Here is a 23,256-nt window from a genome sequence, read left to right as displayed (position 1 = left end):
ATTAAAATTGACACAAACCCAGTTTTTGAGAATCAATCAGAATAAATAATCAAGTGCTTATAAACTCCGCACATTTTGCTCTTTGAAAGTGAATTCGCAGATGGATTGAATATGATATTCCGTAGAAAACGAATTTGTTCTATTTTAGAGAAACAAGTAACGCGCCACACAAGTCAACAGTCATTAACTAGTTTTGCAAGTGAGTTTTTCTGCACACAGAGATGCCAAATGGGAATTATAAAACACTCTTAATTCGCGCCTCTGGCCATTGAATTCTCTCTCCATGCGCTGGCGAGTTAAATGAACTTGTGCGACTCCTGCGGAATCTAGGCTCCCGCGGCGCGTGGAAAAGTGTGACGCGGGCCCTGAAAGCGGAACAGCGCCGTCCAGAGTGCCCGACGAAGACCCAGAAGAAGGTGAGGACGCGGTGAAAGAACGCATCATTTCTCCGGCGCTTCCAGTGCGCCGAAGAGCGCTCGTGAGCGCGCGATGGCAAAAGTGGGACAAAGAGAAAGCGCACGGTGCATTTGCACTGCATAGTGTTGTGCCGAACGCAGCGAAGTCCAGAGCTCTTGGGAAGACACTCGGATGCCCAGGTGAGTCTAATTGGGGCGCACAGATTCACCTTGAGCCGCACAGCTCCTCTTGTGGAAGACTTTGGGAGAGAAATTGCACTGAAAAGTTCTTCTCAACGATACACACACAAAAGCACACATTGTGAGTGAATTTCTCTCCCACCAAATAAACACAAATCTCAGAGTTGATCGTTTTCGTGAAACTTTTGAATGGGACGCGAAAGTATCTCGGAAATTCCTAATGCGATTCAATAGTCCTAAAAGACTCTTCATGCATAAACAAGTACTTCCACTTTAATTAATCCACTTTGGCAGAAATTATACAATCGCTCTCGAAATGCACATTTCGTGGGTTTAACACTCGCAAGGTTTTGCTCGAATTTTTTTTTAACAATTTTGAATCTCGATCTTTACTTTGTGAAGGCTATTGTTAACGAAATTGTGATTCACATGATGTGTAGACAATTGAAATAGTTCTTCCTTGCTGCAAAAAGCAACAAAAATGCCAATTTTTGGGACCAAAAATGAAATAAAAAGTGTTAGTCAAGACACAAATCAGCTGAAAGAAAGCCGTTGTAGTTTAAATCGGAACCAAGAACAAGATCAAAGATTTTTCCAATGTGTTTTCTCAACTGTCTCAGAAAACTGTATGACATGCTCAAGTACAATAGTCGTCAAATACGAGAAAAATCTGATTAATGGTCACAGTGGCCAAAAAGTTCTTGTACGTAACTTTTCTTACTAAATCTTTCTAGTGTTAAAGTGCTATCATTAGTCAGTCCTTGAACTGAACCTCCCCAATATCTAAATAAAATTGAAAACTCCTCTGCGAAACATTCGGAAAACTGCCAACATTTCCACAGCAGCGATCGCCAGTCTTATCCCTCCTTTCGTCGCCAGTCTTGGGCTGGAATGAATGGTCCCCACGCGGCCGCACTCGCCCCAAGTGTGGCTGCGGCTGCTTTTCGAAATCCAGCTCTCGCGCAGTTTGGTCTGAACCACCTCTAAATTCACAAGTGTTGTGCCTCTCCTTCTTCGTTCGAAGCTAGAAGATTTTCTTTCAAACAGTGAGTCTTTCTTCACCACACTTTCCTTGGGCATGCATAAGGGCATGCACAAAAATTGGGGCCAGTCTTTGATCGTGCCGTGTGTGTGTATTTATTCACTTCGTTCACCACAAAAAATCGCGCGATCGCTGAAATTGAACTTTGTGGCGTTTTTACACCAGATCCAATTCAGGTCATGCGAGTCTGGGTGATGAATTGAGCATTGAAAAAGTGCAAATCTGCAATGACATTCGTCACATCATTTAACAAGTTGATTTTACTCTTGTTTCTTGCTTTACGCAACGAGAAGATCCACCTTTCTAATCACCGTCGAGATCGAAAGTTTTCCTCCTCGCGAGACTCGCCACACAGTGTTGGAGATCGAGCTCAAAAGAAACATATAGCGTCGAAATTGTTAAAAGAAGAAACTTTTACTTTCCTCCGTCTCTCTGTCCATATAATCGAAAAACTCGCGCCATCGCCAACATTCGAGATTGGCGTCTCGGAGTGAAATGGTTCCGTGATGTAATTCGCGCGCGCAAAAGAAAGTTTTCACCACTACAGAAGCGCACTCGGGCAATAAAGAGTCACTTTGCCTGTGCAACATTTTTAAAATCGCTCACCTCTGTTGACTCAATTGGCTTCGCATGGACAGAAAGTGGGAAATTACGCATGTCATTTCCCTATCTTATACCACCCAAAGATAATCTCTCTGGAAATGTCGCTCGACTGCCTCTTTTTTGCCACAAAACCATCCATTGGCAATTTGTATTGCAGAGCAATTTGAGACTGTTTTTTCCGCCTAAACGGCTTATTGTGAATGACGGGAACTCTCGTGTGTGTAATCTCGCACCTCACGGATTGAAACACACTGAGAACACTGTGCGTTATGCCATGGTGAAAGACTTTGCGTAACACTCGAATTCGGTGTAAATTCTATAATAAGCACAAGTATTTTCGTAATACATCTGGTCAAGGGTCAAGATATTACGGCAACTTGCATGGAACTGATTGATAGCAAGTAGTTAGTAAACCTACGGCTCGTGAAATGCCTGCACCTCAAGTTGAAACCCTCGAGTTTCGATCAACAAGACAATACATATTGAGGAAATCACTCAGCGAATCGTATTGACACTCATTCACATAATATTTTACATATTTACCCGCACAAATCGCCATGAGGAGGAAAACGTGGCGCGCGAAAGAGCGAGAAATGGCCAAGGAGAGAGTGTGTGAAGGAAATGGAAGAGCAAATCTCGTGACCTTCCAGAGTCACTGATTGATTAGCAATTCACACAGTCACCTCTCAATCATCATTTCCTTCCATGTCGCGCATCTGGTGCAGTGCTCAAGGCGGTGCCCCTTCCCAATCCTTGTCCCACTTCCACGCCCGCGCCCAAGACCATCGCGCCCTACGACACCTACCAATGCACCGTCGGCGAGGACTTCCTGCGGATCGCGCGCGAGCAACTGCGCGAGGACGACAACATCCGGTCGCAGGCGCTGGCCCAGTTCCGCGAGTGGATCGCCAAGCATCCGTACATCAAGAAGTGCCGCACAGGTAAAGTCTGGGTTGCACAACTCAATTAGCAGCGTCGCTGTTTTATTTAAAATACCATCATGCACTTTTCGCACATTCGCCGGCAGTGCATTTTGCAATTCTCAATCTCGGATATCTCTCTCTAAATGTATGCAACATTCTCTCCGGTGGAAATGACTGTGCGAATGTCCATGTCAAGGCGTTAATTTTCAAAAGAATTTATGGGAAAGTCACAGAGTTTTTGAAAGTTGATGCATATTTAGAGATAAAGTCTAACTTGCTTATTTCCGAGCAATGCAATTTTGCGAATCTGGTATTAATGCATATAAACATAAGAGATTTGGCTTGCGAATTTTGTAACAAAATGTCAAATTCATTAATTCTAATTCGACATTTCATTTTAAATAAGATGATTATGAAATTTGTATGAAAGCTGCAGTAAAGAATTTTAAACATCTTATCTAATAAGACAAAAACATAAAGTTGTATAGCTCTTTCATTAGATTGACAAGCTAAATTCCCTTATACTTCAACAGACGCCGTATTCCTGCTACGCTTCCTGCGCACCAAGAAGTTCTCCGTTCCGGCCGCTTGTGAGATGCTGGAAAAGTACCTCACCATCAGGCAATTGTATCCCGCCTGGTTCCGGAAGCTCGACATCGAGGATCCTGCCATCAATGAGATCGTCTCTGCGGGATACCTCGTGCCGCTGCTGCAGCGAGACGCCCTGGGGCGCCAAGTGATAATGAGCTGCGCTGGCAAGTTCGATCCCCATCGCTACACGTCCGCCCAGATGGCCAGAGTGCACTCGCTGGTGTGCGAGGCCCTGATGGATGACGAAGAGAGCCAGATAACCGGCTACAACCACATCAACGACGAATCCGGACTCGCCATGGCGCACGTCAGCCTTTGGTCGCTCACGGACATTCGCAACATGATGCGCTGCATTCAAAACTCCACGCCGATGCGTCACAAGGAGACGCACTTCATCAACTTGCCGCACTACGGCAGCAAACTCATTGAGTTCATGATGACCATCCTCAACGAGAAGCTCAAGAAGCGCATTGTCCTGCACAGCTCTCTAGACGACCTCAAGCGACACGTCGATCCATCGATCCTGCCGAAGGAATACGGAGGCGTCGTTCCACTCAGCGAGATGATCGACAAATTGAAGATCCGGCTGAAGCAGAAGCGCCAGGAAATCCTCGCGCTTGACGATTTCTACATCGAAATCTCCAAGACAGCCGCGAATTTCGCGGGCAGCGAAGATGCCGATATGGATGCCGGCGTCGTGGGAAGCTTCAGGAAATTGGAAGTAGATTAAGTCTGTCTAACATTCCTCCGCTTAAAACCTATATGAAAAATCTTCTCCGAATTAATCATTATTGTTTAAGACTTAGCTCAATTTTGTTGTAATAAGATGGAAGGAAATCTCGATGACATCGAGTCCATTAGGTGGGAATAAGTTACCAAATCTGTGATCCTATAGTCAAAATGGGATGTTTAATCACTCAATTATTCTGCAGTGCACTTAACTTTCTTCCTTTCACAATCTCTCTTCCATTGATAAACACTTGCGTTTATAGATTTTAATTGACTGTTTCGCAACATGAATTTTTTTTTTGATAGGGGAAATTGTTCATTTATTGATCTTCTTGGATATGAATCAGCAAATAAATTTGGTATGTGAAAATTTGTGAAATTCATTGATAATAAAACATGTTCTAAAAAGCCATCATTTCACAATTGTTTAGTATGATCAACGCACAATGTGGACACATTTTGTGTTTACACTGGATGGAGAGTTTGTCTTTAATTGGAAAATTGATCAATTAATGGCCCCATCGATGGACAACAATAGTGAAATCAGAGTCTGGGCAGTCGCCAAAGTGCACTCGCGTATTGCGAAAGTCCATTAGCATGCTGTCGCACGTCACACTCTTCACTGCCCTGTCGCTCCTCCTCATCGCGCGGCGCGGATTCATGCAGGAATCCCGCGACTGTGACACGCTCAGAATCCTCAATGCGAGCGAAATGAGCATCGGTGAGAAATTGGGTCAGCAAACCCTCATCATTCACCATCTCTCGAAGAGATTGAGGTTGCTCGAGAGAAGACTGAAGTCCGTGGAGCAACCAATTTGGGTGATTCGCGAAGGAAGCAATGCGTCCTGGATTGAGTGCGAAAGAGGACCGTGTCAATGTGATAAGATAGCAAGAAGCATCTCTTGTAGTGGAAAGTATCTCAACAGTCTTCCAATCAATCAAATTGTACCTTCAGCAGTGAAAAAATTGTAAGTAATCTCGAAAAACACCAGAACAATATCATAAACTGCCTTCCTGACATTTTCTAGGGACTTATCAAGAAATTCTCTGTTTGCTCTCAATCGAGATTCCTTCAAAGGACTACGAAATCTCTCAGAATTGCTGCTCTCTGAGAATCGCCTAGAATACATTTCACAGGATCTTTTTCACGGCCTCAAGGACTTGACTTACTTAAAGTTATCCTTAAATAAGATTGAACATCTTCACACTAGAACTTTTGTCAGTGTTAAGAATCTGCAAATAATAGATCTTCATGACAATTTGTTTGAAGACGTTCACGAAAATCTCTTAAATTCCTTAGAAGATCTACTAATAGTGGATTTATCGAGCAACAAATTGAGAAAACTCCCGGAAAATCTGCTGAGAAACACAACAAAACTGCTAGAGTTCAATGTATCCAGGAATAAGATCAAGGACCTGAAGACTGATCTGTTCAAGTACATTCCGTCACTAAAGAGACTTCAATTAGACAACAACCACCTTTGTAATGTGCCCTTATCGTATTATATCATCACTAATTTCTGTTCATTCATACAATTTCTCTCCACACAATAGCTTATATTCCCGATCGAGTGTTTGGTCATCTCACAAACTTGCAATACTTATCGATGAAGAGTAACAAAGTGAGTCATATCACGGATAAATCGTTTGAGAATCTCTCAAGCCTTATCACTCTTGATTTGGCTATGAATAACATCAGACAGGTAAATAACAACCCACTGGAAGGCAATTTAAGCTCTTATCTCATGAATTTTCTCTTCTATAGATAGAAGATCGGGGATTTTTGAACCTGGCGAAACTTCGGGAATTGCGCCTCGGACACAATTCTCTGAATAATATTCCTGACCTCTTGTTCAGCACTCTGAGACAGCTCCGCAAACTCATGCTCTTCTCCAATCACATCACGGAGTTGCAAGAGAAATCCTTCGTTGGTCTGCATCGAGTGAAAGTACTCTACCTCAACAATAATCTCATCAAATTCCTGCATCCAAATGTCTTTCAGCCTCTGCGGAAATTGAGTAAACTGTAAGTCAAACAGAGAGATTCCAGTAACTTCACATTTTAAGAGGAATTCCTTGAATTCACGCAGTCGTCTGGATTGGAATGATTTGCTCTTCCTTCCGCAAGGATGTCTGGACATGATTCCAAGGCTCTCGGCCGTTAAGCTGCAGGAGAATCCGTGGCACTGCGACTGTCGAATGATCTATTTGGCGCGATGGCTGAGATCTTCTGCGTCTCACGCCTGGAACACTGAGCTGCTCTGCAAAACTCCAGAACAACTTGAGGGCCAATCGCTGAGTCTGTTGCGCTTCGACAGTCTCTGTCGCGGTCAGTGGGCTGCGATGGTGAGTCTATCGCCGCGCCTGCCCATCCGGAAGCAGCGCTTTCATGCGCCTCGAACACTTTTCGATGTCCTGCGACAACACCAGCTCGTCTAAACTGCCCTCAATCGGGAAGTAAACACACAATATATCGATGGAATTGGGCCCTAATTGATAAACCTTCCTTGTCCATTTGACTTAATTAAATGGTATGTATTGGGAACTGAGTGAGGCATCGAGAAACAATTCCTTTCCTTGCTGTCTACAATAAATTCTCCTATCTATTGGCCTTTCATTTCTGGCTCTCTGATAATTTCAATTACATACTTTGTCTTATCAGCCAATATTGGGACGAGATTGTGTTTGCAGGTGAATCGATGAACCGAAGTTTGGCTCTTGCAGTTTTCACTTAGCATTCGACGTGGTCAGTCGCTAAGGAAGAGACAGAAGAGTCCTCAAGTTCAGTGTTTAAGCTCACTTCTTTACGCTTTGGAGGAATGTCGCTCAACTTTTAACTCTTCAACATTTACTATCATTCCTTCCCAGTGGCAAAATGAGTCGCCAGGATAAATTTGTGATCAATTCAGTGAAATGTGTGCTTCTAATATGCCTGTGCTTCTCACATATGAACACCATCGCAGGACAAAGTAAATACTCTTGATAAAATTAGAGAGAGAGAGAGAGAGAAAAAGCTTCATCCGGTCTATAAATCTGCATTTTCAAGTGCGATAAACTCATTTGTCGGAAAGTGTGAAACTGCGAAATCGATTGGAGCTTGTTAGAGTCTATCGCTCTCGTCCAATTAATTCCTCTCTCCTCTCCTCCCTAATCTTATCAAGCCAATTTTCCACTTGATTGTTAATTGTGTTCCCCTGTACGCGATATAACACCACAAACGCTGTAAATCGTTGTCAATGCGTTTGACAAAATTGCCAAAAAATTTATCACTATTTCCAAGAAGGACACAATGAGAGTCTTTATCTACTTTCTTAGGATGCACAATAACCGACGTGGAGCAGGATAACTTCATCACTCTCCCAATCATACCAATTGGACAACCGTCAACTTTGGCCACTTACAACATGGAATCAACAATTGCCATCACCAATATCACGAACAACGCAGATTCGGGCAAGATTTTCATCAGCGCGGACTACAATGCAGAATTAGAAGCACTCACGCTCTTCACGACAGACGAATTTCCAAATTATGCACAATTCGAGGAGAGAACCACCATCATTATGACCATATCCTTCTCCTGTGTCTCCCTCACGAGGGACATCACCTTCTCCCAGGCGCTTGTTGTGTCCAATGATCACGACCCGGAATTCTTGCAGACAGAATATGAGTTCACGATTCCCCTGCCGCTTCCTGCCAACTTCGATCTCTCAGTCTTCCAGGTGAGTTTCTCATCACTCTTCAATGATGTCATATTGCCCAAAAGCTGCCTATCTTCCGATGTTATCACCTAAAAATTCCATTTCTTCAACTGTGTCAATGCTTGAGGAACATTTATCACAATTACCAAACTTGTTAACCGCAACACTATCGTAACAATCAATGCCCCATACTTCAGAACTAAACATTCCTTCGAATCGCAACGATTAAGGGAACTTTTGATATCTTTCTTGCAGGAAATCGCTGCTCGTGACATTGATATTGGAGAAAATGGTGTAACTTTTAGTGCAGATTCTGAATATGTAACAATCGGAACATCGGCAGTGTCGAGAGAGCCTAAAACTTACTACGCCACGATGACCACAAAGACTCAGATTCTGTCCATTGTGCACAGCATCGCCTTCGAGATCACAGCCACTGATATTGGCGGAAGAAGCTCGTCAGTTAATGTTTACATTACGAGCGATGGAGAGAACAAGTTCATCATGCGTCCGGTGTTCGAGAGTCCTTTCTACAGTGGTGTTCTCGATGAAGACTTCGTCCTGCACATGGACTCATCGGTAATTCTGGACACAGACACGTACGACGAAGAGGAAGTGACTTTCGCACTTCAGGGCGAAGACAGCAGATTCTTCAGCTTCACCAATTTCCAGAATGTCATCAACATAGAACTCCAGGGGGAAATTACAGAGGAAGACATTGAAGAGAAGAACTTCCTGCAATTCTTTGTCGTAGCTTCACGACCAGGAATTGAGGATGGATCTGCAGCAGTGGTAATTGATTTGATGAAGACTTGCCCAGAAATCACGACACTCAGTCCACCCACAACTCCAGAACCGCCGACTTGTCCCACAGTAACGTGTCCTGAAATCCCAACGGATGGAACAACAGACGAACCAAGTGTTACAAGCCCACTTCCTGAGCCAGAACTCTGTCCAGACCCCGAAGGACCTGTTTTCCAGGACGATTTCTACACTTACAGAGTCTTCTATGGCCAGTTGGGCAGCATTGGAACAGTTAGAGCCACACATCCTGACGAATCACCCGTGGAAACCATTGAATACTCCCTCAACTTCAAAGATGAATCCCTGCAAGATAAGATTGCAGTCGATGCGGCTTCCGGACAAATCTCTCTGCTGGACCAACTTCTGCCTGAAGCGTATGGTTTTGAGGTGTTCGCCTCGATAATCGTGGATGGCGAACGGAAAGTGGGCAGAGCTCTTGTCACTGTTATTGTAGAATCCAACGAACAGTGTTCACCAACTCCAGTCGAGATGAGTTTGATGGTGAGACGGCTCAAGGAGAACGCCGAGCATGAAATCATGAGCACGACAATTGCAGATTGCCAATTCGAAATATTGGGCTTCCAACCAAACGATCAAGGTAAGATTATTTACTGAATTTCACAGTGAAATCAATGTAAATTTCCCTTCTGCCTCCCTCAGAATATTTCTTTATTGAGGATCAGCTGCTGAAATCGATCGCATTCGACAGAGAAGCTGACATATTCACCGGCATGATGATTCCGCAGTTTCAGATAAGTCTCAAGCTGGAATGCCCAGAGACTCGCCGGAAGCGCTCCATCGCTCGTTGGAGCTTCAATCCGCAACCCAGAGACCTCGATGGGCCGAAGGAGTACGTGTACACGAACGACATCCCTCACGCATCCACAGTGACTGTGGTGAATGTGATTGTTGAGGATGAGAACGACAACAAGCCTGAGATTATCTTCCCAACGCCCGCCGATGGTCTGACATTCGGCTACCCTGAACCCAATCTGGCAGACAAACTGCTCCTCAGCCATGTGCTGCAAGTGAAAGCCATCGATCGCGATGAGGGAGAAAATGCCATCGTCAAATTCGCCATGTTCGAGACCAACAATCACTTCACGATAGACAGCGAAAGTGGAATTATTTATCCCAAGAGAAATGCTTTGGCTTCATCAACTCTGGCTAATCTGAGAGTCATCGCCACGGATCGGGAAGAAGATGAGGGAACTCTTCAGGGTGCCAATGTTAACATTGCTATTCACAGATTGTCTTCTGAGAATATTGCCGTGGTTACGGTTGAAGATGTGTCCTTGCCCGATGCCGAAACAGTCAGACAGAGCATTCTTAGTGCCGATGATGCGAGAATCCTGATTCTTCACTCCACCACTATTCCAGGAGCTCAAGATTCTGCACTGAGACAATCTGCAGACACTGTGGTGATGAAATTCCTCATTTACGGCTTCTCCAGTGAAAACGACAGACTTCTCACCACTCCGCAAATAGAACAGTAAGTTCTCCGCTAAATGCACGGATTTACAAAGATGAATTCATCATGTTATTTTCAGGAGAATGAGTGACGTTACTGAGAAGTTCCATGCGAGAACCTCGCCACTGGACGAAGTCATAAGTGTCCTTGTCGAAGACAAGGATCTTACGGGCTTCATTGTGGGTCTCTCGATCATGGGAGCGGCAATTCTTGCCCTCATCATCTGCGCTTTCTGGGGCTGGTGGAAGTACATCAGGCCATACGAGTACAAGACCATGGAGAATGAAAGCGTGATGTCTGACGATAATGGCTTAACGCCTGACTTCGATAAGAAGGCCGTCATCGACGGAGATATTCCTGAGCCAATAAGTAAGAGATTTGCTTAGCTAAACATCGAAAAAGGTTCTGAACTTTTCCTCCCTTTTCAGGATTATCCGAAACTTACAACGATCCCGAAAGGCAGTCGCCGCAAATGTATAACCTGGAATCGAATGGCATCCAGACAACTGAGCCGAAGCCCGAGAGTCCACCAAAAGAGCGGAGAAAATCTATCGTGACGTTCAATGAAGACGTGGAGAGAATTGAAATAGTCACGGAAGTTCCTGCAGACACTCAGTCAGATTCCGAGAAGGAGGTTAATTATAAATTCTAAAGATTACAAGCAATATGCTATTTAGGGTGCATAATATATTTTCTAACTTATGAAGCTACTTTGCGTCTAATTCGCCTGCTTCAGCTGAGACGTGATAAAAGCCACCATTGTCGTGTCGTGGAGGGACAATTTCGCTCCCTCCTGAAACTCAGATCTCTTGGAAATCTGAAGCCAGGCTCTCTCGGCGTTCATCGACATCGGCGTCTGGAGCCAAGAGGCGTAGTCAATCCGCAATCCTCCGGTCAGCAGTTGATCGAAGGACTGATGGCCGATGTGGAACATAATCTGGAGGAGAGTTTGATTGTCCTCCTCAATTTTCTGGCCAGGCAACGGCTGAAGTTCACTCTTCTCCACTTCGCTAACTCCCATTTGCTGGTAAATCCACTCGATGTTGTTCTTGATGTAACGAAAGAGGATCTTTAGACTCTGCTTGCCCACTGGAGTGGTCAGGACGTCGCTGGCGAGCATTTCCGCGATATAATCTGCATTCTCCACGTCAAATTCATCTCCTGCACTTGTGCTAGGCTGCATTGCCGCTTCGAGATCGTCTATTTTTACGGTTGAGGCAAAGCTCAAGCCCACTGTTTCTTCCATGGCCGTCTCGACTGTTGTTGGCGCCATTTGAGTATCCCTGGCCTGCTTGAGGAAAAGCCCGAGCTGATCTGTGTGCTTGTTGTCAGCATCCACAGAACAGATGGCTTCAGCCACTGTCTGGCAAATAGAAGCCTTCTCGGAGTCCCGGTCGCTCTCATTCTCGCACGCTTCCAGGAGCTTCGTATACAGCGCCATGAAGAGGATCTGGATGAGAACAGAGTCGCCAAGCGGCCTCACATCCGCCGGAATGATGTCCACCAGCGCAATGGAGACTCTGTAGAGACAGTCTGGGATGCAGTCCCACATCTCTGAGAAGCAGGAAATGGCCAGCGACATGGCCTGGTACATGGAAGCGTTTCCCGTGTGCACAGCCGAAATTAGCATGTGAACCACGGGATCCAGCACGGGATAGACGAGGTGGAGGAGAGCCTCTAGCCAAGCTGGACGCTTCTGATTCCACACTTGACGTCTGTCCAGCGCGGCCGCCCAATCGCGCACTTGCGTCTTCTCCAGGGCAGAAATGAGGGTGAGATTGATGTCGTGCATTTTCCCCGTCATCACCACAATGTACACCAGAGAGAGGACAACTTGGTAATTCGTCTGACCCACAGGATCCACGTCCTCCTTCGTCCACTCCTCCACCTTCGTGCACTCCATGCCGCACATGAATCCCTCGCACTTCTTCGCGAACTTCTTCCTATTGAGTAACGGTTGAGATAGAGCGGCCACAAATCGGTCACTAGAAGGCTGATTACTGAGCAGATGGTGAAGAATTATCGTGGATAGTGTGGCGTCTCGTAGGAGCAGGACTTTCAGCAGCACAGACCAATTCGCTTGAGGTGCAGACATCAACACTCTCAGCTCCAGACTCAGAGCAGTGTTGGGTCCAAATTCTGAGCATCGCGTGGCCCAATGACCAGTTTGATTGGACGGGAACATCTTGGGCAGCGTAAAGATAATCCAAGGAGCTGGAAGACCTTGCCTGGACGTCATCATTCCCACTGACGCAGCGCCTTTTTTTAGCACCCTGAACAACACACCGAGTGGTGCTCCTCGCAGCAGAAGACACATGAACAACTCCTGGCACTTGGCGTGAATGTCCCGGATGGTTTTGGTCTGATTCACTATATTCAGACCAACGTAGGCTTCAGCATTCTCAGAAATCGTGGGCAGAAGCTCAGCCATACAATGGAGGATGTTGCAAACATCCACGAGCAAGAGCTGCGATCGAGCCTGACTCGGACAGAGTTGAGTATAGCGAATGGTGAACACTGTGAGCGTCTCATTGAGCATCCCAGCGAAAACCCGCTGAGCCATGTTGGGTGGAACTGAGTTCCAGAGATCCTTCCGAGTGCCTGGACGAAAGGAAAATGGGCCCTTTCAATGGGAAACATTGAGATCTACCAAATATCCGTACCTTGCATGTAAAGCCACCACATTTGCACAGTATAAGAACCCCTTTCTGACTCGAAGAAGGGCTGCTGATTCTCCCAGTTCAGCGTTTCTGCATCCTGCAGGATATACAGCGTCAGGAGGCGACAGTGCAAGTCCAGCAGCCGCTCTGCAAGCGCCTCTGTCAATTCCGAATACTGCTTGTAGCTCATCTTCAGAGATCCGCCCTTCTCATCTCCTCGTGGCGGACAAACAGACACTGAGACGTTCTGCAGGTAGATCCAGAGGCTGTTCTTCACCAGCGCCGCCGCTCCAATTGTCGCCGTGAGCACTGTCAAGTCGGCGTGATCGAGAGCCTCCTGACTCAGATGGTGAATGTGATCCAGCAATTTGTCTGCACACTTTGTGGCCAAGCTCACGAACTTCTCCGGATCGGATGTCTTCACAATTCCTCCACAGTGAGCGCCGAGATCATCTTCAGACTCTTCGTGAATCTCATCCTTGATATCAAACAGATTCAGAAGCCCTGAGTTCTTCTTGTACGCCGCATAGTATTCATCCTCCCACCAGCGGACAATCTTCACGGCCGCGAAAGAGGCGTAGCGAGGAAAGTCCAACTTTCCGCCAACAACTCCCGGACAAATAGTCTCTTGCAGAACCACTTGATTCTGCTGGTAGTACTGCATGTCTCTCTGGAGCAGGATTGGCACCCTGTCCATGAGATTTCCCTCTTCCATCACCTCCATTGCGACAATTGAGACACTTTCTCACAGAAAAACCAAATGTCAGCCAGAAAACTCCGAGGAAAACTCAAACTATCGATTAAACGAGAGTGTTCTTGGCATGGTTACCAAAATTAGCAGTAATACAAACGAAAGTCAAGGGAAAAGTTTGCATTTCAGTGTCCTAATCAAATTCCTTGCATTTATTCTCCATGTGCAATACAATTTATCAAAAAACCACGACAATTTGAAAAAATCGACACTACATTTGGCTATAATCTCTCTCTTTCTCTCTCTCTCTCTATTCAGTATCTAATGGAGTGGGCGAACAAAGTGTTCATCTTTATCGATGTTTCTTCTCTTCCCCTCTTTATTGGTGCGCTCAAGTGATTCACACGCACTTTAAGAAACCATATTTCCAAATGTATCGTTATATGTATGAGACCAACAGCAAGTTCGACACATTTCATCTTCACACAGAATCCAATTAATTGCTTATCATTCACCACAAGTGGAGAGATTCAGCAAGGAATATGTTACCAATCATATTATATGGAAGAGGAGAGCGTGTAGAAGATTACTCAAAATAACACAATACGGTGAATCAGTCATAATGGGATTTCCTTCCTTCAATTACAAATATACTTCTTATTAATCCTATCTGTGATGTTTATCATAGTTGCTCTTCTACGCTTTCACATCTGCTCATTTACTCCTGCTTGAGACCATTTGCAGTTGCCTGAGCCGCTGCGGCAGCCTCCATCTCTCGTCGGTTTATCTGAAAGCCACCAAAAGAAGGTCTTTTAGAGGCCCCGCCCATTCCTAAGCCCCGCCCATTTCTCACCTGATACCAAACCACGAGTCGCCCGCCGAGCATGAATGTGAAGACGAGAGCTGGTCCGGACCTCTCGAAAGGATCACTCACCATGTAGTGAGAATAGACGGCGAGCAGCATGAGTGCAAGTAGTGTGATATTGGCAGCGTTTTTAATTTTATCTGCGCGAGACACGAGAACACACAGTTTAGAGATTTTCAGGTATATCACAGCCAAGATCAGTTCATGGTGAATGAAAAATCTGGCCGTTCAGCTTCAACCTTCAGGGATACTCACGAAACGGTATAAAGACCATGGCAAGTCCACAAATCACCTCAAGAATGCCCACAACTCGTCGATACCATTTCGATGGGATTTTGAGGTCAAAGAGAGACGCCAGTGGGAAAACTTTTGCATATTTCACATACTCCTTCCGCTGAAATGATAGAAAAACAATTAATCTCATTTGTCTTGTTGGACATGTAGTACGAAAAGAACGTTGGAATCAATAAAAAGAATTTATTGATAAAGTCATAAATCACATGACGATTCATGCACACAGGCGGTGTATGTGGAAAAAATTGGCGCACACCCAAAATCACACTCGTCAGACATTACACGCATCGCCCCTTTTCATTCACTCGCGCCAAATAACCATGTATAAAATAATAATAATCTAAATTGTATGATATACAAAATGCCTTTTCTCACTGTCTAATCGCCGTGTAACACGCACAGAATATTCTACGCGTGGTCTTTAGGTGAAAATCAACTACTTTTCTGCTCACTTGTTGCAAAAATTAGAATAACATAAATATTTGGAAGAGAAGCAGACAGAAAGAAAGCGCTTTTATGATTTATAGAGTGCAAAGAAGGTGAATTTCGGTGTATTTGCGGAGGAGGTGGAAAATACAGGAGAGTATATAGCACGATACACGCTCAAAGTATCCACCCCAAAAATAGTACCAAGTGTTTCCCATACAACATCTTTTTTTTCGCTGCCAACAATATAAATGTATATGAAAGTGCTTGAAAAATTCACTCTCGTCTTCCTGAGAGCTATTTATAGTTTCGTGGGAAGCAAATTGAACTTGAAAGTTATTTTTCCACAAAGAGCTTTCCGTGGTCTACTGAATGAAAGCACAGACGCACGTAAATTGCTCACATTCATATGGTTTGTATGGAATTTCCTCAACACCAGCAAGCTGCAAATGAATCCTTTTGATAAATGTGCCAAGAGAGTCGGAAGAGAAAAAGACTATCTGTTTCTGGCATTCAATTAATTACTATTGGTATGTTCACATTTAACCTATCAAACAACACTTGCACAACATTCTTTCATCTATAGATACACTGCAAGTCTTGCTGCTTGTTAATGAAACGCAAATATTCTAATTATGTCATTATACATGACACCTGTTCGCAGAAAATCACCTCAACTTCGCAGACTCTCTATCCAAATCATATGCTTTTGTCTACATACGAAGAATGCTTTCAAATGCGTGAAAATTACATAGAATTCTTCTTGTTGAGTAAATAGGAGAAGTTATCTTCCCCTTTTGCACCGTCGCCCCTTCGTCTTTAGTTCATCACACATGAAATAATTTAGCATTCGTCGCTCAATGCTGCCAAATTTCAAAATAGCCACAAGCTAAAGTGATTCTCATAACAATATTCTTACAGGAAAATAATGTTAAATTCTCCCTTTAGAAATTGTAATGCATGAAAAACCACAAATGTTACACTAATTTCCCACCGATAGCCACGCCCACATTTCTCTAGACGACAAGAAACCATGGAAGGATTTTCCACTCATCAATCAATTTTTTCATCCAACAGAAGTGCTTCAGAGTCACTTTCACACCCACAAACCAAAGAGATAATTTGCTCAAAATCTTCTTCATATACTCACCAAGTCTCTGTGGAGTTCCTTGCTGAAGTAAGGACTCAATTTCATCGTGCCGATGAAAATGAAGAAAAGTCCCAGGAGAATTGATAAACTCTTCAATACAATTGATGTTGATGCTGGCATTTTCACACAATCTCTTCTGTCTTCTTATTTCACACAAGGACAAAAGAATCACATGAAATTGTTAAATCACTAAAATCACAAGAATTTCCCTCACATAACACTGTGAATTTTCCACTTTTCTGTCTCCCACTGTCGCCCACAAGAAATGCTACTCTGAGCACTTTCCTCACTTCAATTTCACCATTTTCACCCCAGTTCAAATGAAAATTCCACAATGAAAGTCAAGAAGATCGACAGCAAAGGTCACTCTCCTTGTGTTTCGTCTTCACGCTAATTTATCGCTCAATCGGAATATTTTATGGCTTTCTAATGAGTACAATTTTCACACCCAAACTTCCGCGGAAAGATGCACAACTCAATGGACAAACACTGACTGAGATTGCTGGCGGTGAAAAATCAATAAGACGTTCAGCGTTCTCATCGTCTCTCCGCTCAAGAGAATCCGCAGAGAGACTTTTCGCTCATTTTCTCGGAAAATTCCCTCTCACGACGATTGCGCACGGACGCTAAAGACTTCTCGCGCCTCTTTTCTCAATTCTTGCCAAATTTCTGACTTTATGGTCACTTTAAAATGCATCACAGTGTCTCAATCGCCACCTAAGTGACCTGGGAATTAAGCAATAGTGGAAAACACCCAAGAATCCGTTTAAAATACCCCAAATTGCTGTTTGTTTACATCGGACCGGTGTCATAAAGTGGAATGGGGAGTGCTTTCCCCAAGCAATTCCCCTCCTTTCACACGTGCAGACCCAAAAAGTCCAAACTATAATCCTAGAATTCTAGCACGGCCTTCAGCTGAGGTCCTTGAAAGCCCTTCAGGAAGATTCTCGAGAATATTCTGAAGATCCTACCATGAACATGATTGAGACTTTCCTCAGTTGATCTCGGCGAAAAACACAGCCGAAAAGGGCTCTGCAAAGGCGTGAAAACTCATGGAGACGCCAAAAAGTGTGGACAAGGGATGAAGCTGGGGCGCAGAGGGAGGTTTTCCCATGGCAATCGTCGCCATTTGTCCATTTTCTGCCCCATTTGTCAGTGTCAGTGAAAATCTCTTCTGCTGCCCAGCAACATCATGGTGAAAGCGTGAAAATCAGCGGAAAATGCTGGGCAGGAAGCAGAGTCTCAAGGGTGAGCCCATCCTCGCGGACTACGGACCCGAGGAGTCGCTAAATGAGAGTGCAGACATCGAGTGGGTGAACAAATTATGGGTGAGACGTTTGATGCGTCTCTGTGCCCTAGTTTCACTCACTTCCGTCTCCCTGAACACACCCAAAACCTTCGAGCGCCATCCGCCGCTGCAGTACCTCACCTTCGTCTGCGACACCATCGTGACGCTGCTCTTCAGCTCCGAGATGATCGCCAAGATGCACATCCGTGGCGTGTACAAGGGCGACGTGCCCTACTTCAAGGATCACTGGTGCCAATTCGACGCCACGATGGTCATCTTCCTCTGGATGTCCATCAGTCTGCAGGTCTTTGAGATCCTAGGCATCGTTCCCGGCTTCTCCTATCTCTCAATTATGCGCGCACCGCGGCCTCTCATCATGATTCGCTTCCTGCGAGTCTTTCTCAAGTTCTCCATGCCGAAGAGTCGCATCAATCAGATTTTCAAGTTTGTCTAGAGATATTCCCAGTCGATCCGGAAGATTAACACTTTCTGCTTTTGCAGACGTTCGAGCCAGCAAATCTACAATGTCACGCTCTTCTTCCTGTTCTTCATGTCGCTCTACGGATTGCTGGGAGTGCAATTCTTCGGCGAACTAAAGAATCACTGCGTGCTGAACACCACGGAAATGGAGTGACTATTGCCAAATCCTCCTATGAATTGCCATAAATCCATAATCATGACTCTTTTTTCATCTTTTCAGCACTCTCACCATCAACTCCTTAGCCATTCCGGACACTTTCTGCTCCACAGACGAGGATTCCGGCTACCAATGTCCGGATGGGATGAAATGCATGAAGATGGACTTCCTCTCGAGTTACGTTCAGGGATTCAATGGTTTCGAAGACATCGCGACCAGCATTTTCACCGTCTACCAAGCGGCATCGCAAGAGGGATGGGTTTTCATCATGTACCGCGCAATTGACTCCCTTCCGGGCTGGCGAGCGGCCTTCTACTTCAGCACGATGATCTTCTTCCTGGCCTGGCTCGTGAAGAACGTCTTCATCGCCGTGATCACGGAGACTTTCAATGAGATTCGCGTGCAATTCCAGCAAATGTGGGGCGTTCGCGGACAGATTCAGAACAGCACGGCCTCACAAATCCTCTCTGGCGACGACACAGGATGGAAACTCGTGACTATCGATGATAACAAGCACGGCGGATTGGCGCCTGAGACTTGCCACGCCGTCCTGAAATCACCATACTTCCGATTGCTCGTCATGTCCGTGATTCTGGCCAATGGAATAGTCACAGCCACGATGCATTTCAGACATGACGGAAGACCGCGTCAAGTATTCTACGAGAGCTATTACTACATCGAAGTCGCCTTCACGTTCTTCCTGGACATGGAGACGCTCTTCAAGATCTACTGCCTGGGTTGGAGAGGATACTTCAAGCATTCCATCCACAAGTTTGAGCTGCTCCTCGCAATCGGGACGACACTTCACATCATTCCCGGACTCTACATGTCCGGCTTCACGTACTTCCAAGTACTTCGCGTGGTTCGCTTGATCAAGGCCTCGCCAATGCTCGAGGGCTTCGTGTATAAAATCTTCGGCCCAGGCAAGAAGCTCGGCTCTCTGATCATCTTCACAATGTGCTTGCTTATTATCAGCTCCAGCATTTCCATGCAACTCTTCTGCTTCCTCTGTGACTTCACCAAGTTCGAGAGCTTCCCAGAAGCCTTCATGTCCATGTTCCAAATCCTCACGCAGGAAGCTTGGGTGGAAGTTATGGACGAGACCATGATCAGGACAAGCAAAACTCTCACGCCTCTCGTCGCCATGTATTTCATCCTCTACCATCTCTTCGTCACGCTGATCGTGCTGTCGCTCTTCGTCGCCGTTATTCTGGACAACTTGGAATTGGACGAGGACATCAAGAAGCTGAAGCAGCTGAAGTTCAGAGAGCAAAGTGCCGAGATCAAAGAAACTCTCCCATTCAGACTCAGAGTCTTTGAGAAGTTCCCAGACTCACCACAAATGACAATTCTGCACAAGATTCCCAATGATTTCACGCTGCCCAAAGTGCGAGAATCCTTCATGAAGCACTTCGTCACTGAACTGGAAACTGACGATCCTTCGCTGGTGGAGGGAATCATCAAGCAGCCAACGTCTGAATATTGGGAGTCAAACATTCTTTTCAAGAAGCGCAAGCCCGTAAGGATCATGAACAAAACGCCCAAGGTGAGATCAGTGGGAAGCAGCTTGAGGAAGCTGGCAATCACGCACATAATCAATGATTCAAATAACCAGCGACTGATGCTAGGCGACTCAGCAATCTTGCCTGTCGTGGGAGCCAAATCCGCCCTCAAGCCCCAAGGCACAGTCACGCACCCAAAGCAGTGGCGCATGGACCAGAAAAAGTTCGGCAGTCGCTCGATTCGGCGCAGCGTCCGCAGCGGATCGATCAAGCTGAAGCAAACGTATGAGCACTTGATGGAAAACGGCGACATCGGAGCAGCCTCGAGAGTATCCTCATCTCGCGCTCGTCCTCATGATCTGGACATTAAACTCCTGCAGGCCAAGCGACAGCAGGCAGAAATGAGACGGAATCAGCGTGAGGAGGATCTCAGGGAGAATCATCCCTTCTTCGACACGCCACTCTTTATCGTACCGCGCGAGAGTCGCTTCCGAAAGGTGTGCCAAAAGCTCGTCCACGGACGCTATGACGCCAGACTCAAGGATCCACTCACGGGAAAAGAGCGCAAGGTGCAGTACAAGAGCCTCCACAACTTCCTCGGCTTGGTCACTTATTTGGATTGGGTAATGATCTTCGTCACTACGCTCTCATGCATCTCAATGATGTTCGAGACGCCCGGTTATCGGGTCATGGAACATCCAGCACTGCAAGTGGCTGAGTATGTCTTCGTGATCTTCATGAGTTTGGAGTTGGCGCTCAAGATCCTCGCCGACGGACTGTTCTTCACGCCCAAAGCCTACATAAAAGACGTCGCCTCGGCTCTGGACGTCTTCATCTACGTCGTGTCCACAACATTCCTCTGCTGGATGCCCAAGCAAGTGCCAAGCAACTCTGCAGCCCAGCTTCTGATGATCCTCAGATGCGTTCGACCGCTGAGAATATTCACACTCGTGCCACACATGCGCAAGGTGGTTTATGAGCTGTGCCGAGGCTTCAAGGAGATCCTCTTGGTATCCACGCTCCTGATCTTGCTGATGTTCGTCTTCGCCAGCTACGGTGTCCAACTCTACGGCGGTCGCTTGGCGCGTTGCAATGATCCGACAATTTTAAAGCGCGAAGACTGCGTTGGAGTGTTCATGAGGCGAGTCTTCGTCACCAAAATGAAACTCACGCTGGGCGTCAATGAATCCTATCCCTCAATGCTCGTTCCGCGCGTCTGGGCGAATCCCCGACGCTTCAATTTCGACAACATCGGAGACGCCATGCTGGCACTCTTCGAGGTACTCTCCTTCAAGGGCTGGCTGGACGTTCGTGATGTTCTCATCAAGGCCGTGGGGCCCGTGCATGCGATCTACATTCACATCTACATCTTCTTGGGATGCATGATCGGCCTGACACTCTTCGTGGGCGTCGTCATTGCCAACTACTCGGAGAACAAGGGCACCGCTCTGCTCACGGTGGACCAGAGGAGATGGTGTGACCTGAAGAAGCGTCTAAAGATCGCTCAGCCGCTGCACTTGCCGCCGCGCCCCGACGGCCGCAAATTCAGAGCCTTCGTGTACGACATCACACAACACATCATCTTCAAGCGATGCATTGCCGTCGTCGTGCTCATCAACAGCATGCTTCTGTCGATCACGTGGATCAAAAACGAGATTCACACTGAGCGACTCGTCATCGTGAGCACGCTCCTCAATTTCGTCTTCGTCATCGAAGTGGTGATGAAGAACATCGCCTTCACACCGCGCGGCTACTGGCAATCGCGCCGCAATCGATACGATTTGCTGGTCACGGTGGCTGGCGTGGTTTGGATCTTCCTGCAGATTACGCTTCGTAGTCACTTGTCCTACTTCATCGGCTTCATGGTGGTGATCTTGCGCTTCTTCACCATCACCGGCAAGCACACCACGCTGAAGATGCTCATGCTGACTGTCGGCGTGTCCGTTTGCAAGTCCTTCTTTATCATCTTCGGGATGTTTCTGCTGGTCTTCTTCTACGCTCTGGCCGGAACGATCCTGTTCGGGACGGTAAAGTACGGCGAGGGCATTGGCCGCAGAGCGAACTTCGGCTCTCCCGTCACGGGCGTGGCCATGCTGTTCCGCATCGTGACAGGCGAGGATTGGAACAAGATCATGCACGACTGCATGGTTCAGCCGCCGTACTGCACGCCGGCGGGCAACTACTGGGAAACGGATTGCGGCAATTTCACGGCCAGTCTCATCTACTTCTGCACGTTCTACGTCATCATCACGTACATTGTCCTGAACCTCCTCGTGGCTATTATCATGGAGAACTTTTCCCTATTCTACTCGAACGAGGAGGACGCGTTGCTCTCCTACGCGGACATCCGCAACTTCCAGAACACCTGGAACGTCGTGGATATACACCAGCGTGGAGTGATTCCCGTGAGGCGGGTGAAGTTCATCCTGAGACTCCTCAAGGGGCGACTGGAGTGCGATCCGCAGAAAGATCGCCTGCTTTTCAAGTACATGTGCTATGAACTAGATAAATTGCACAACGGCGAGGATGTCACGTTCCACGACGTGATTAATATGCTGTCCTACAGATCGGTGGACATCCGAAAGGCCCTGCAGCTCGAGGAGTTGCTCGCGAGGGAGGAATTTGAGTACATTATCGAGGAAGAAGTGGCCAAACAGACCATCAGAACCTGGTTGGAAGGATGCCTCAAGAAGATCCGCGTGCAGAACATTGCCAAGCAGCAGAACTCTCTGCTCGCCGGCCTCAGAGCCACCAATGAAGCCCCCAAGCCTGACTCCACCGAAGACAAAGCCACCAAAGAGCCCATCGATGCCGAACAGGACGCCAAGGATGCGGAAACCCTGCGCTTGCGCAAGAAATCCCAAAATGTGCTGAACAGGTCGGATTCAACGGGCAGTGCGAGTGGGAGAAAGTTCTTGGCACCTACCTTATCTGATCCGCAGGCCAGGAACGAGAAGGAGCGCTTCTCCAACAGCAAGAAGAAGACGCCGCGTCCGCAGGCGACCACGAAGAACAATCTGCCCTTCCTCAATGAGTTTTCCCACACTCAGGTGCAGTCTGGCGGTCCCACAAATCAGGTGAATCTGGTGTGCGAGGTGCAGGGATGGTTCCAGGAGCAAGTCTCCTGCGCGGCAAGCAGCGATGAAGATGAGTAGAGAGAGAAATTGGCTATTTCGTGTGCAATTTAGCGAATGTTAACACTCACCTGTATTGAATGTTAGAGAATAATAAATATATTGGTGTTTGGAAACACAAATAAGCTTCTTGTTAGCATTTTTATCCTT

The 23,256-nt window shown here is 46.3% G+C and overlaps 7 protein-coding genes across 7 annotated transcripts; 5 read left to right on the top strand and 2 right to left on the bottom strand.

Annotated features, from left to right (window-relative positions):
• The first annotated feature begins 614 nt into the window (after window positions 1–614).
• Window positions 615–5,599, top strand: LOC132259368 (clavesin-1). The gene is made up of 3 exons (XM_059756972.1): window positions 615–1,642; window positions 2,967–3,182; window positions 3,698–5,599. Coding segments are annotated over exons 1-3 (1,005 nt in total). The 5' UTR covers window positions 615–1,641; the 3' UTR covers window positions 4,486–5,599.
• On the top strand, window positions 5,082–6,344 carry LOC132259130 (leucine-rich repeat transmembrane neuronal protein 2-like). The gene is given in 3 exon segments (XM_059756681.1): window positions 5,082–5,452; window positions 5,495–6,005; window positions 6,008–6,344. Coding segments are annotated over 3 exon segments (1,128 nt in total). The 3' UTR covers window positions 6,254–6,344.
• On the top strand, window positions 6,273–6,932 carry LOC132259369 (SLIT and NTRK-like protein 6). The gene is made up of 2 exons (XM_059756973.1): window positions 6,273–6,509; window positions 6,574–6,932. The coding sequence occupies exons 1-2, from the start codon at window positions 6,367–6,369 to the stop codon at window positions 6,920–6,922; spliced, it is 492 nt and encodes a 163-aa protein (XP_059612956.1). The 5' UTR covers window positions 6,273–6,366; the 3' UTR covers window positions 6,923–6,932.
• A 52-nt stretch (window positions 6,933–6,984) lies between these two features.
• On the top strand, window positions 6,985–11,207 carry LOC132259366 (cadherin-related tumor suppressor-like). The gene is made up of 6 exons (XM_059756970.1): window positions 6,985–7,452; window positions 7,799–8,205; window positions 8,440–9,586; window positions 9,649–10,480; window positions 10,539–10,828; window positions 10,888–11,207. The coding sequence occupies exons 1-6, from the start codon at window positions 7,359–7,361 to the stop codon at window positions 11,109–11,111; spliced, it is 2,994 nt and encodes a 997-aa protein (XP_059612953.1). The 5' UTR covers window positions 6,985–7,358; the 3' UTR covers window positions 11,112–11,207.
• LOC132259367 (uncharacterized) lies at window positions 11,178–13,872 on the bottom strand. Its single transcript, XM_059756971.1, has 2 exons — window positions 13,123–13,872; window positions 11,178–13,060 (listed from the first exon to the last, which is right to left on the bottom strand). Exons 1-2 carry the CDS (start codon window positions 13,841–13,843, stop codon window positions 11,178–11,180), a joined length of 2,604 nt encoding a protein of 867 aa, XP_059612954.1. The 5' UTR covers window positions 13,844–13,872.
• A 121-nt stretch (window positions 13,873–13,993) lies between these two features.
• Window positions 13,994–17,049, bottom strand: LOC132259370 (novel acetylcholine receptor chaperone). The gene is made up of 4 exons (XM_059756974.1): window positions 16,546–17,049; window positions 14,931–15,069; window positions 14,664–14,815; window positions 13,994–14,597 (listed from the first exon to the last, which is right to left on the bottom strand). Exons 1-4 carry the CDS (start codon window positions 16,663–16,665, stop codon window positions 14,529–14,531), a joined length of 480 nt encoding a protein of 159 aa, XP_059612957.1. The 5' UTR covers window positions 16,666–17,049; the 3' UTR covers window positions 13,994–14,528.
• A 716-nt stretch (window positions 17,050–17,765) lies between these two features.
• Window positions 17,766–23,219, top strand: LOC132259413 (sodium leak channel NALCN). Its single transcript, XM_059757041.1, has 3 exons — window positions 17,766–18,277; window positions 18,335–18,463; window positions 18,534–23,219. The coding sequence occupies exons 1-3, from the start codon at window positions 17,766–17,768 to the stop codon at window positions 23,125–23,127; spliced, it is 5,235 nt and encodes a 1,744-aa protein (XP_059613024.1). The 3' UTR covers window positions 23,128–23,219.
• Window positions 23,220–23,256: the final 37 nt, after the last annotated feature.

The sequence above is a fragment of the Phlebotomus argentipes genome, unplaced genomic scaffold (genome assembly GCF_947086385.1).
Source record: "Phlebotomus argentipes unplaced genomic scaffold, Phlebotomus argentipes genome assembly scaffold_18, whole genome shotgun sequence".
Classification (NCBI taxonomy): domain Eukaryota; kingdom Metazoa; phylum Arthropoda; class Insecta; order Diptera; family Psychodidae; genus Phlebotomus; species Phlebotomus argentipes.
The sequence above is the reverse complement of the archived record's forward strand: the minus strand, read 5'-3'. Positions and strand labels throughout refer to the sequence as shown.

Bases quoted from the DNA above. Each gene is read 5' to 3' on its own strand.
- LOC132259366 (XM_059756970.1), top strand. From the start codon at position 7,359: ATGAGTCGCCAGGATAAATTTGTGATCAATTCAGTGAAATGTGTGCTT. The intron at 8,206-8,439 runs GTGAGTTTCTCA...TCTTTCTTGCAG, and splicing joins TCGATCTCTCAGTCTTCCAG to GAAATCGCTGCTCGTGACAT. The intron at 9,587-9,648 runs GTAAGATTATTT...TGCCTCCCTCAG, and splicing joins CTTCCAACCAAACGATCAAG to AATATTTCTTTATTGAGGAT.
- LOC132259413 (XM_059757041.1), top strand. From the start codon at position 17,766: ATGCTGGGCAGGAAGCAGAGTCTCAAGGGTGAGCCCATCCTCGCGGAC. The intron at 18,278-18,334 runs GTTTGTCTAGAG...CTGCTTTTGCAG, and splicing joins CGCATCAATCAGATTTTCAA to ACGTTCGAGCCAGCAAATCT. The intron at 18,464-18,533 runs GTGACTATTGCC...TCATCTTTTCAG, and splicing joins CTGAACACCACGGAAATGGA to CACTCTCACCATCAACTCCT.
- LOC132259369 (XM_059756973.1), top strand. From the start codon at position 6,367: ATGCTCTTCTCCAATCACATCACGGAGTTGCAAGAGAAATCCTTCGTT. The intron at 6,510-6,573 runs GTAAGTCAAACA...GAATTCACGCAG, and splicing joins CTGCGGAAATTGAGTAAACT to TCGTCTGGATTGGAATGATT.
- LOC132259370 (XM_059756974.1), bottom strand. From the start codon at position 16,665: ATGCCAGCATCAACATCAATTGTATTGAAGAGTTTATCAATTCTCCTG. The intron at 15,070-16,545 runs GTGAGTATATGA...CTATCATTTCAG, and splicing joins AGGAACTCCACAGAGACTTG to CGGAAGGAGTATGTGAAATA. The intron at 14,598-14,663 runs GTGAGAAATGGG...GGTGGCTTTCAG, and splicing joins GACTCGTGGTTTGGTATCAG to ATAAACCGACGAGAGATGGA.
- LOC132259368 (XM_059756972.1), top strand. The intron at 3,183-3,697 runs GTAAAGTCTGGG...ATACTTCAACAG, and splicing joins CATCAAGAAGTGCCGCACAG to ACGCCGTATTCCTGCTACGC.
- LOC132259367 (XM_059756971.1), bottom strand. From the start codon at position 13,843: ATGGAGGTGATGGAAGAGGGAAATCTCATGGACAGGGTGCCAATCCTG. The intron at 13,061-13,122 runs GTACGGATATTT...CCTTTCGTCCAG, and splicing joins GTGGTGGCTTTACATGCAAG to GCACTCGGAAGGATCTCTGG.